A 12,801-nucleotide genomic window follows, 5' to 3' on the forward strand; every position below is an offset into this window, starting at 1 on the left:
AACTTTTGAATCACGCGCCTTGGGGGATGCTGGGAGTTCACGGATCAAGGTGTTGTTTTGTTTACAATCGTTACGCAGGCGCGTAAGCGCGAATTTCTTTCTTGCCGCACTAAAAGTATCTGTGCACATCTCGGAAATTATTTCGTCACTTTGACATAATTTTTGTACCATTGTAAATTAGCCGTTACATGAAGTATATTTATGAAAATGTGCGCATTTTTATGTAGAATACAACAATAAAATACTCATGATTGTAGCTTTTAACAGTTTTGAGATATTTTCATATAAATAACGATAATTGCCAAAATTTCAACCTTTGGTCAACTTTGACTCTACCGAAATGGTCAAAGAACGCAATTGTAAGCTAAAAAACGCTTATATTCTAGTAATATTCAATCATTTACCTTAATTTTGAAACTAATTGGAAGTCTCTAGCACAATATTTCGATTTATGGTGAATTTATGAAAAAACATTTTCCTTACGTCCGCGCTGGAATACTCTTCCGAAAAAAAATCATACATGCGATTGTGGTAATGTTTGCACCATTTTAAAATTAGCCGTTATATAAAGTTTTATATATGGAAATGTGCGCAATTTCATGCACAATACAACTAAAAACAACCCATGGTTGTAGCTTTTATCGGTTTTGAGATATTTTCATATAAATAACGATAATTGCCAAAATTTCAACCTTCGGTCAACTTTGACTCTACCGAAATGGTCGAAAACGCAATTGTAAGCTAAAACGCTTATATTCTAGTAATATTCAAGCATTCACCTTCATTTTTCAACAAATTGGAAGTCTCTAGCACAATATTTCGATTTATGGTGAATTTTTGAAAAAAATAACATTTTCTTTACGTCCGCGGCGGTACTCTTCCGCAAAAATCATACGTGCGATTGTGGTAATGTTTGCACCATTTTAAATTAGCCGTTACATAAAGTTTTATATATGAAAATGTGCGCAATTTCATGTAGAATACAACAATAAATAATTAAAGGTTGTAGCTTTTCTCATTTTCGAAATATTTGCATATAAATCACGATAAATAGAAAAAAAACACTACGTTCGGTCAACTTTGACTCTAACGAAATGGTCGAAAAACGCAATTGTAAGCTAAAACTCTTACAGTCTAGTAATATTCAGTCATTTATCTTCATCTTGAAACAAATTCGAAGTCTCTAGCAAAAAAATATTTAGATTTATGGTGAATTTAAAAAAAAAAAAATCTTCCTTCCCTCCGCGCGCGATTCTCCGCCACAATCTCCGAAATAACGTACGTCTCATTCTCGGAATATTTGCTCCGTTCATATTAGGTAGGCATTTCATAGAGTTTTATAAATGAAAATGTGCGCAATTTTTATGTAGAATAAAAACGAAAAATATTTGAAGGTTGTAGCTTTTCTTATTTCCGAAATAATTGCATATAAAAAATATATATATAAAATTAAAAAAATTCGACATTCGGTCAATTTTAACTCGTCAGATATGGTCGAAAACTGCAATTGTAAGCTAACCTCATTTGGAAAGAAACAATTGGAAAGTTCTCTAGGGCAATATTTCGATTTATGGTGAATTTTGAAAAAAACTATTTGGTTTACGTCCGCGCGTACGAATTCATGCATTATTTTGTGATAATATTGCTCGTGTTGTTTATTGTTTTACAATGTGTTATATACCAAAATGATTGCAATTTAGTGTACATTACAACAAAAAAAAAGTAACTTGTTACCTTTAACCGTTTGCGCACGGCGCGATTTGAATACAATTAATATATGAAATTTCGTTTTTGCTTTTTTGCGCTATCATATATCGCATTATTTTTTTTTTTTACTTTACGTAGGTTTTTTTTTTTTTTTTTTTTTTTTTAAACAGAATTTCAACTTCCTCAACCACTTTCAACTTTCTGTTTTTTAACACTTGTTTCTTCCTTTTAGCTTACAACTTTCTGTTTTTTATCACTGGTTCTTCCTTTTTGCTTATTCCTGCTAATGCTAAAGGCCTCTTTAAAAAATAACGATCCAAGGAAGATTGCTTCTGACCTATTTTTCACAATGTTCCTGAAACGACTCAGGCAAACGTCATCGAACTGCGCAAGCATACGACCTGTGTGAGCCTTTTCAGGGTGTCTTTTTTCTATAAACGATTGCACTTTATGAAAAGCGGCTAGAACATCCAATTTAACTGCCGTTGTCATAGGGTCCTCCTCCTCTTCCTCGCCGCTGCTAGAGAACTCCTCTTAAACGACGTTATGATGCATGGCCTCCAACTCCTTCAGGTCATCAGTCGTAAGCTCCTCTTGGTGCTCCTCGAGAAGGCCGTTGATGTCGTCCTTGTCGACGACCAGCCCCATGGGCTTGCAGAGTGCAACGATCTCGTCAAGATCTGGTTGGGAAACAGTTTCGGAATCGTCACTGTTTTCTGAATCTACTAGTCAGAGTTGACATTGTGATGGTGTTTGTGTCATGTGTATTTTTAAAAAATTTCTCATTTCTTTTCACAGAAAATGGAAAAAGAGGAGCACCTCTTGTGTGACGACATATATGATATGTTGACCAAGATCTCTCTTGTGGGTTAAGTGACCAAGATCTCTCACATGTGATAAGTGATAAGGTCTCTCTCATGGGATAACTGGAAACTTTGCAAGGTGTGAATCTCCACTCCCTGCTGAACAGAGGGTGTTGACCAATCATTTACAACATGCATACCAAGTATAATCAAGGCACTTCAGTTTATGTTGAAGGTCAGCAGCCGAACATTCAGTACCCCAAATCAGTTGCAAGAGAGAGCATTTGGTTTGAACAGGGTTTTGATGGACACCAGGGCCAACAGAGTCATGAGGTGCAACAATTAGTAGATAATTATCAAGACGGGCAGCCGTTAATGAACACTAAGTGCTGGCCTTGTGGGAGATTGCCGTCTCCGTTATCGTATCGCCAGCGATTTCTTTGTCTTTTATCCAGACAAGAAGCAGCCGTTCCATCTCGTCGTGCACGTGGGTCCTCTTGCTGGACAAAATAGTGATGCCCTTGGAAGGTGTAGCTGCTTTGATGACATCCTTCTGTTTAAGGATGGTGCCTATTGTCGACAGATTTCGGCCGTATTCCTTGGCGATCACACTCAATCGCATACCAGCTTCATATTTCTTGATAATCTCCATCTTTGTCTCCAAAGAGAGCATTCGCTTTTTTCCGTGAATTTCAACTTTCTTGGGACCCATGACTACGTTATCTTGTACGTAATTTACGTATAAGTAGAATAAAGTTTTCACACAACACGATAAAGTACGTATACCTGCAACGAATCACTAACGAACTTACGTTACTAAACGAAATCGTTAGACCAAATGAATACCACATGCGTACGATAACGATGCTGGTACCGAGTGGCCGAGGCACGCCACCACGTACATAGATGCATGATGGGAGGGATGCTGGCCAATAGGAGAGAAGGATCTCATGGCCGCGACTAGCATCAGGAACCAATGGGGGAGCAGGGAGGATGGTGGCGAGTCTAGTACTAAGTTGGCGGCGCGCGAGTTTCAAAATTGTTATCGGTGGTTTGGGTGAATCTCGGACTTTACAGAAACCTTTTGTATCTTGAAAACTTTTTGTATGTAGAGCCGTTAAATTTTTCGTATTGGCTTTCGTATCTCGAGTTTTTCATAAGTTGAGCCTTTCGTATCTCAAGGTACCACTGTAAAAAGGTTTTAATAGTGTAACAAGAGGAAAGCCTCACAGTTGAATTATGAAAGAACTGTTTGGAGAGGGTGGAAAGTAAGATAGAAGAAAGAGAATATGAACGAAAGTATGGTCTAAAGAATGGAAAGGGATTGTAGCTAGGGTCCGCAGAGACACTGCAAAGAACCTCAAATAATGCCTACAGTGCACTGCATGAGGTGCACTAACGCCACCACCACCACCCTTACAGAGCATTACTGCTTGTGTAAAATCAGCGAATGTCGCAAGCAAGGCAATATTCAGCAAATTATCAATGATACAGCCTGTAGCTTTTTTAGGGTATTAATGCAAATTTGGAATCAGTTGCAATACTGTGAAAAGACTTGCTGTGGGCTTTTCTTTCAAACTAGAAACAATGCAATACTTTTTGCTACTGGTCACAAATATGAATGCAAATTACAATATGATGCAGTTTTTTGCAATACACCAATGTGTCAAGCTATGCAAAATTCAACAAAATATAGTACCATTGCTTTTTATGGTCAACGTGGTCTTCTCCTTCAAATGCAAAATTTATTAATCTGCAGTCTGTTTGTACAGAAAACCACTGGGGACTCAAATGTTCAATACTGCCCCTGGTATCTTCCAGTAAGGACCATCCACTCTAAAAAACTTGATATTTGCAGGCTACGGATTATGGTGTTGTCTTTAAGAGCCTAAAGCCATAATTCTACTGCAATATGACTTCTAGTAGGACAATTGATCCTTTCCATGCTTTTGTTTTATTTAAAAACTCAGTTTTTCCTGTGTTTTATTATTTCAGAAATATAGACTTCACATCTAAGTAGGATAAATTCTACCTTTTAAGTAAGTAGTTTTAAATAAGTCAGGATCTAAAACACTTTGTTTAGTTATTTACAATTTATTTATAAATATTATAGACTATGAAAAACTTATTTAGTTGAAAAGTGTAAATATCTAAGGAGAAACAGGTTTGAACTTTTGGGAAATATAAGCCACTTGATGCTATGGTTATGTACGCAAGTTAAAACAGAAACCTGCTCTTAATTATGCATTAAATGATTAAGAATAGACACCTATGATGAAAAATACTACGTACAAATATACAGGAGAAAAAACATTACAGTAAAATTCTTAATCAAAGTACACATATCAAAATATAAAAAATGAAGCATTCTGAAAATCAGAAGGCAACATACATCATGAGATTTATACATATACTGTGTAAATTAGACAGACTAGATGTGTCAGAGCAACAAATTCTGGCACATTCCAAACAGGCATGCCAGAATTTGATCGGTTCTGAACCGATTTTACCCCCTTTTTTAAATATACGCCTAATGTTTTTCATCTTCTTGTGATGCCCACACTGGTCGCGCAATAAGGAACTTCTCACGCTCTGCTTGCTGGGCTCTTTGTTGTTCAAATTTCAAAGCCTTCTGTTGCTGTTGCTGTTGCAACCTCATTGCCCTCCTCTGAAAAGAACTGAGTAACAACAACATGTCCATATAAAATATAAACTTTCACACACACCTTTATGGCTAACCTAAGAGAGTCAACTGTTTTGACTAATTGGTCAAACTACCAAAAGAATACTACCATAATTATCTATGCCCTACTAACAAGCTAAGGTGCTACTGAGAGATGAAAGCTCAAACTAGTAAAGAAATAATAGTAATGCTTGAAGCTTCCCTTACAACTGAGCAGATATGTTAAAAAAACGCCTTTTAGAAGGTCCTTTCTGTGCATCTCTTTTTACCTTTTAGAGACCATGTCATTATATATCTTTTTTGTGCAATTACTATAATGAAGCATTCACTTATACAGAGCTGCACTCTAAACATCATGTGATAGTGTACTTTTTTGTGATTTCCATAAATTTGATTCAATTTAATTTGTGAGTTAAGACAGAATGATAATCAAGTTTAATTTACTGTTAGTTTGTACTACTGAACCCAGTATTCCTGGCTTTCTACAAATGCCTGGTACTTATTCATATTTTGCCTTTCCTGCTAGGGTAATAATAGTAAAGTGAAAGGAATGCTGAGTAGTCTGCGAACGGCGATATCTTGGAGAGGTATGAAAGGGCTGTCTTGTGGAAGCTAGAAGGGGACAGGCACCAAGTCAAAGGAACACTCAGGCTCTATGGCTCCTCAGTTGGAGGAATCAGCTATGCAATTCCCTGATGCTGAACTTCAGACACAGAAGCCCTGTGACCTACTGTATGCATGTAACAAGGCATTTACAGCAGAATCACATATGTTAAGAAAAAAAAATGGAAACATGGAGTACAAAGGAAATGACTGAAAATCAACACAGGCTAACCATAATTACAAAGACTGGAAAGGAAGCAATAAAAGTAGTCCATTCTGGGAAGTGGCCATGTGGATGCTTGTAACAAGCGATAAAAGAAACTATGTTTAAAAATATCCACAATTATATATAAAAATAATATTTTCTATGTAAAGATATAAAACAAAGACTTTCAAAACACCTGAACGGTGTTCCTCATCAGTGTGACGTTTAAAAATGTAACGAAGAGGATAGTTTCCCTCCGAAGAGCATCTAAAAAGGTGGGCGGGTGAGAAAATAATAACAGCCCATCATCGAAGTGCTGCTTCGTATTTTAGGTAATCCCAAACTCAACAGGCAGTTGTGCCAACCTCCTCGATCTCCGAACCTGCGAAGTTGCTCCGCTTGCACTGCATAGGTGCCATAGTCAGAAACATCCGCTGGGACGTCGGCTATCTGAAGAGAGAGGGGAAGAGGAAGCAGAGCATCAGGGGTTCACATGGTCAACGGCAGTTTTAAAATTAAAGTCTTTTAAGTATTGCCTGGCAATCAAACTGTTTATAAAAGGGTCTTCATTGGTAAACAGTTTCATTGCCAGGCAATACTTAAAAGACTTTAATTTTAAAACTGACATTGACCATGTGAACCCTGATGCTCTGCTTCCTCTTCCCCTCTCTCTCCAGATAGCCGACGTCCCAGCGGATGTTTCTGACTATGGCACCTATGCAGTGCAAGCAGGAGCAACTTCGCAGGTTCAGAGATCGAGGAGGTTGGCGCAACTGCCTGTTGAGTTTGGGATTACCTAAAACACGAACCAGCACTTCAATGATGGGCTGTTATTATTTTCTCGCCCCACCACCATTTTTTAGATGCTCTTCAGAGGGAGCTATCCTCTTCATTACATTTTAACGTCACACTGATGAGGAACACCGTTCAGGTTTTGAAAGTCTTTGTTTTATATTTTTACAGACAAATATATTTTTATATATAATTGTGGATATTTTTTAAACAATTTGTTTTCACGAAACTGTGAATTTCTTAACAAAAGAAACAATGCTAAAAATTGCAGCTTCCTCGCAAAAATGAATTCTCCATGCAAAAACTGCATATAGAAAGAGCTAAATGGTAAAATGATGTGAAGTGACAGGCCAAGAGCAGTAGGTTAAGAATTCATGACTAAAATTCAGGGACATAGCTCAAGCACTGTAACCCTAAGGGTCATTCAGTGTTAAGTATGTTATGGCAAAGGGACAGGCTTTAAAGTGGACTGGATATCTGTTACCTGAGTGACATATAGTAGATTACAAATCCTATGGTGAAAAGGCATTAACCCTTAAACGCCGAAGCGGTAAAAAAAAAAAACAAAAAAAAAAAAGTCTCCCGTGTGCCGGAGACGTTTCAGAGTGAGCGAGGAGCGGAAAAAATATTTTTTTCAAAAAATCATAGCGCGCTTAGTTTTGAAGATTAAGAGTTCATTTTTGGCTCCTTTTTTGTCATTGCCTGAAGTTTAGTATGCAACCATCAGAAATGAAAAAAATTATCATTATCATATATAAATAATGCGATATATGATAGCGCAAAAAAACGAAATTTCATATATAATTGTATTCAAATCGCGCTGTGCGCAAAACGGTTGAATTTTTTTTTTTTTTTTAAGGTAAACAAGTTACTTTTTTTTCGTTGTAATGTACACTAAATTGCGATCATTTTTGGTATGTAAGGGATTTTGACGAAGGAAAAATCTATTTCTGGGTGATTGGCTCGTGTCGCCCTATGAAAGGATCCTTAAATATCATTCTTTCTAGGTAAAATTAATCTAAAATTACCAGAGAAAAAACAAAATTAAGAAAATGTCAGTAAAAACTGACTCGCTCACTCTTAAAAAGAAGTGTCGGTATGGTAATGAGGGGCGAGTGGGGAACACTACCACGAGACAATCACCAATTAGAAACTTCCAATCAGAATCCCCCCAAGAGAGAGCTGATACCAACGGGCGATGCAGTCGCTACTACTACTACTAGAGGACGCCACGGACAGCAGCGCCCCTAGCGGACATCCTTAATTAAAAACATCTTGTCCTGCAAGGGGGGGAAAACAATAAAGGGGGGGTTTCATAGGGCGACACGAGCCAATCACCCAGAATAGATTTTTCCTTCGTCAAAATCCCTTTTCTGGGCTCAGCTCGTGCGGCCTATGAAAGAGTACCAGAGAAACAGACAAGATGGGAAAAAAGGAACAAATGAAAAGCAGTGTAAAATGAGGATATAATATAAGTAAATCAATTACGCATACAAACTAAGCACTTAAACTAACTTATACTAAACAGTAAAATAACAGAACGTTAGTAATCTTAAAGTACTTAAATGGTAATTATAGTAAATTACAGGTGATGCATGTAATATAAACTAAAAGGGATTTACTTGAAAATATTTACAAAAATACACAAACACATTGTGTAACCTACATAGCATAAAAATAAGGGTAGGTACACTGAAGTACATCATTAGTACAAGTGTGGTAAAATATACAAACACATTGTGTCCTACCCTAGCATAAAAATAAGGGTAGGTACACTGAAGTACACTATCAGTACAAGTGTGGATGTCCCTAGCAAAAAAAATAAGGGACAATCCACTATATGATTCAGCGGCTAAGGCTAGGATATCCGAGTAGCATGGCGATAGGGTGAGGCATGTTGGATGCTGTAGGTAGAAAGGAGACCTGGATCTATACTACGACTACTATACAGTATCAGGGGAAAACAATGTTTCCCGCTGCAACTGCTGAAAACTCTAAAGATTCCAAGGACTTTAGATAATGGCGTTTAAAGGACTGTCGGGGATTTCCATCCAGTATACTTTTTAAGATCCTCAAAGTTCATATGTTGAAAATAATTAATTGAGGTGGCTACTCCCCTGATATCATGTGCTTTTGGAAATGACTCAGGATTGGCTTGTTTAATGAAGTAAAGGATTTGTTGCCTAATACCTTTTACTGATAAAGTACCACCTTTTTCTCTCATGAAGAGAGCACCTGAGGATCTGAAGAAGTACGAGATAGAAAGGCTCTAAGAGTTGATACTGGGCAGAGAGAAGGATCCTGGGGAAGTGGGATAACTTTCCAAGGGGCCCACCTTGCAAGAGGATCCTCATTTTTGGCTAAAAAGCTACGATCCGGAGCAAGTAGAACTTCTCCTGATGGGAGGAATTCCACATGACCCGCATCCCTGGATAGAGCCGACAGTTCTGAAATTCTAGCTCCTGAGGCTAGCTTAATAAGAATAATGTCTTCCTCAGGAGCATTATGAATGTACAAGATGAGTTGTCAGTATCTGAAGCTAGTTTGAGGACATCATTTAAGAACCATGAAACTGTAGTAGGCCTTTGGGAAGGTCTAAGTCTAGCACAGGCTTTAGGGATAGACGTGAAATAAGATTCAGTCAGATCTATCTGAAAACCTACTGAAAGATTTTCTTCAAAGCCGATTTATGAGTGGTAATAGTGCTAGCTGCTAAACCTTTTTCAAACAAGGATCTGAAAAAGGATATAGCCAGATTAACTGTCATGGTTGTAGTGTTCGATTCTTTCAGGAAAGATGCTAATTTTTAACAGCTGAGTCATATTGTCTAATGGTTGACTCTCTCTATCTGATTCTAGGAAGAGAATATTCTGTGGATCAATATTAGCATCTTTATTAGCCGCCAAACTTCATGAAGTCCATAAAGTTAGGGTCTGGAGAATTCCTGAGGAAGCGAACACAGTCCTCATTTGTACTGATTGTGATAGCTTGGGATTGGGGATCCGTTGAGGTCGGAGGCCCAATTCCAGAAGAAGAGGAGGATACCAGTTGCTCTTGGGCCAGTCGGTGCAATCAGAGCTACTATCCTTTGAAAGACCTTAGTTTGCTTAGGACTTTCAAGAGAAGATTCACTGGAGGAAAAACATTAAATTTCCTCCACTGATTCCAGTCCAACGACAGGGCGTCCGTGGCATAGCCAGAGGGTCCAGGTTGGGGGCCACATAGCAAGGGAGCTTGTGGTTCGCTTGTGAGGCGAAGAGATCCACTTGGAGACTGGGACTCTCAGGCTTATCCACTGGAATGACCTGTCGTCTAGAGACCATTCTGATTCCAGAGGAAAAACTGACCGGGACAGGGCGTCTGCTATCACATTTCTTACTCCTGCCAGGTGAGTGGCAGACAGATGCCATTGTGTTTGTTTGCTAAGGCAAAGATGGCTATCATGACATGATTCACATGCTTGGATTTGGACCCTCCTCTGTTGATGCAATGAACTACCACTGCATGTCCAAAACTAGCCTTAGATGAGACTTCTTCGGGGGAAGCAGTCTCTTCAAGGTAAGAAATACTGCCATTGCTTCCAGAACGTTTATGTGGAGCTGGCGAAATTGAACTGACCAAGTCCCCTGAACCTGTTTGAACTGGGAGTATCCCCCCACCCGGACAGGGAGGCGTCCGTGTGAATGGTTAACACTGGAAGGGGATATTGAAGGGGTACCTTCTTGGCTAAGTTCTTTACTTTTGACCAAGGACGGAGTTGATTGCGGAGGATCTGTGGGATTACTCAACTTGTCTCGAGATTGGTGTTTGCTCTTGATCGCCAAATTCGATTTAAATCTTTCAGCCTTGCTTTCAGGAGGATATCTGTTACCGAAGCAAACTGAAGGGACCCTAGGATTCTCTCCTGGTTTCTCCTTGATGTTTGTTTGCATTTGAGAAATTGCCTGACAGATTTTGCTATTTTCCTTCCGTTTGGCCACTGGAATTGACAGATGTTGTGGGAAGACAAATCCCATTGGATTCCTAGCCACTGAAAACGAGACTCCGGGGTAAGTCTGGATTTCGTTTTGTTTATCTGGAACCCCAGATTGTTCCAGAAAGTGAACTACCTGCCTTTTTGGTGGCTTTGAGACATTCCTCGACTGTTGGTGCCCAGATCAACCAATCGTCGAGGTATGCTGCTACCATGATTCCCTGAGCTCTCAATTGTTGTACAACCACTTCTGCTATTTTTGTGATACCCTGGGGGCTACATTCAGACCGCCGAAGGGCATCACTTTGAATGAGAATGTTTGATTTCCTAGCCTGAATCCTAGGAATGGGCGGAAGTGCCTGGCTATAGGGATATGATAGTATGCGTCTGTAAGATCGATGGAGCATGTGACGGCTCCACGCGGAAGTAAGGTCCTTACTTGCGAGAGGGTAAGCATCTTGAACTTGTCGCAACGAATGAAAGAGTTTAGCTTTGACAAGTCTAAGATTACCCTTCTTTTTGTTGAGCCTTTCTTTGGCACGCTGAATAAGCGACCTGAAATTTTAGATGCTTGACTCTCGCAATAGCTCCTTTCTGAAGGAGTTCTTCCGCGTAATCTGTCAATTCCTCTGATGGTATCTGGTGGAATGATTTGATTGGAGGAGGCTCTTTGATCCAACTCCAACCCAATCCTTTGGACACTATGCTCTGTGCCCAATTGCTGAACCCCCACCTGTGGCGGAAGAGGAACAGCCTCCCTCCTACCTGGGGAGCTCATTGTTGATGGGCGGGTGACCACCACGCCCTCCTCTGAAAACTGCCTGCTCCTTGTTGCCCTTCCTGCGCCACGCTGACGAAAGTAACCTCTCGCCCTACCTCTTGGTTGTTTGTAGCCTTGAGCCTCATATGAAGGGTTGAAGGCCGGCGAGATGCGTAGGAGGTGGACGGCTGTGATTGAGGGGAACAGGAGATGGGCTGGTTCTGCTTCGAACTAGCAGGTTGTCCTTGTTGGGTAACCGGGACAGCCTTGCACAAATTGCTGCTGTTGCTGGTGTTTCTGATACGGCTGGAACCTCTTACCAGCCTTCTTTGGTTTCTTACCAGCAGTGGGGACGGATTCTTGTTTCCTCTTCGAGGAAATACCCCACCTAGCTCTAAGGCTCTGGTTGAGCCTAGCAGCTTCGTGACAGCGGACTCTGGGAAGAGATCCGCTCCCCACATGCTAGAAGCCAAGAGTCTATTCGGCTCGTGCCTAATAGTACACTCCGCAGAACATGCTTTCGGCAATTCCCCTCCTAGCCTGGAAGAAGTCGAAAGCGTCTGATAGTACCGTCTGGAACTGAGATTTTGCCAAAATCTTGAACAGCGGTTCCGTGGCATAAGAGAGAGCAGCCATTTCCGTAATTATAAGGGAATTGAGGGACCTGCCAAACCTGGTTCGCACATCAAACTCTGCCTGAATTAGGGAATCCGGCAGCCTTGGCAGCTTCTCGCCGAACTGGTCCATGGCGCAGTCCGGTTTGAGCTTACCAAGCGTGAACGTAGCTGGCAAGTTCTCCCACAATTCTCCGAAAGCCGGGAAGAGCGGAGAAAGTAGACTCCGCCCTCCCTCAACTGTGGGATGGGCTCATCCTTGAGGACTGCCTGAAGGGACTTCTCTACTAATTTCGTCGGCGAACGGAAGAGAAACCTCCTCTTCCTTCCTCGCGAAAATAGTAAAGGGACTCTTATAGGCCTGGAGTTTAGTGTTCGTGCACTCCCAGTCCTCAAGGCAGTGAACCCATTCCCGCTGAGCATGATCTCTACTGTATAGGACAGACTCTCTAGAGATCTTGTCCTCCCTAGTCAGAGCCGTTACAGTCAGCCTAGCATAACCGATGAAAGGCTGCGTCAGACCCGGAGGGTAAAACTCGAAGTCCTCAATCCTCCGAGTTCCACACTCCGGGATAGAGATCATCCATCCTTAAAAGGAGCGTAGGCAGCTACTCTCCATGGGTTCTCCATGGAGAAAGCTGGCAGAGAGTCGTATGGCGGG

The 12,801-nt window shown here is 40.4% G+C and overlaps 1 protein-coding gene across 5 annotated transcripts in view; it reads right to left on the bottom strand.

Annotated features, from left to right (window-relative positions):
• Window positions 1–4,881: 4,881 nt before the first annotated feature.
• The window catches only part of LOC135225773 (biogenesis of lysosome-related organelles complex 1 subunit 6-like), a 59,837-nt gene continuing 51,917 nt past the window's right edge, over window positions 4,882–12,801 (bottom strand). For 2 of the 5 annotated variants that reach the window (XM_064265269.1, XM_064265261.1), the window contains exon 5: window positions 4,936–5,178. In XM_064265269.1, the coding sequence (XP_064121339.1) occupies window positions 5,041–5,178 (138 nt within the window). In that variant the 3' untranslated portion in view covers window positions 4,936–5,040. Of the gene's footprint in view, window positions 5,189–12,801 lie in introns of all 5 variants that reach the window. The other 3 variants (XM_064265250.1, XM_064265242.1, XM_064265278.1) reach the window with 3 other exon arrangements.

The sequence above is a fragment of the Macrobrachium nipponense genome, chromosome 20 (assembly GCF_015104395.2).
Source record: "Macrobrachium nipponense isolate FS-2020 chromosome 20, ASM1510439v2, whole genome shotgun sequence".
Classification (NCBI taxonomy): Eukaryota; Metazoa; Arthropoda; class Malacostraca; order Decapoda; family Palaemonidae; genus Macrobrachium; species Macrobrachium nipponense.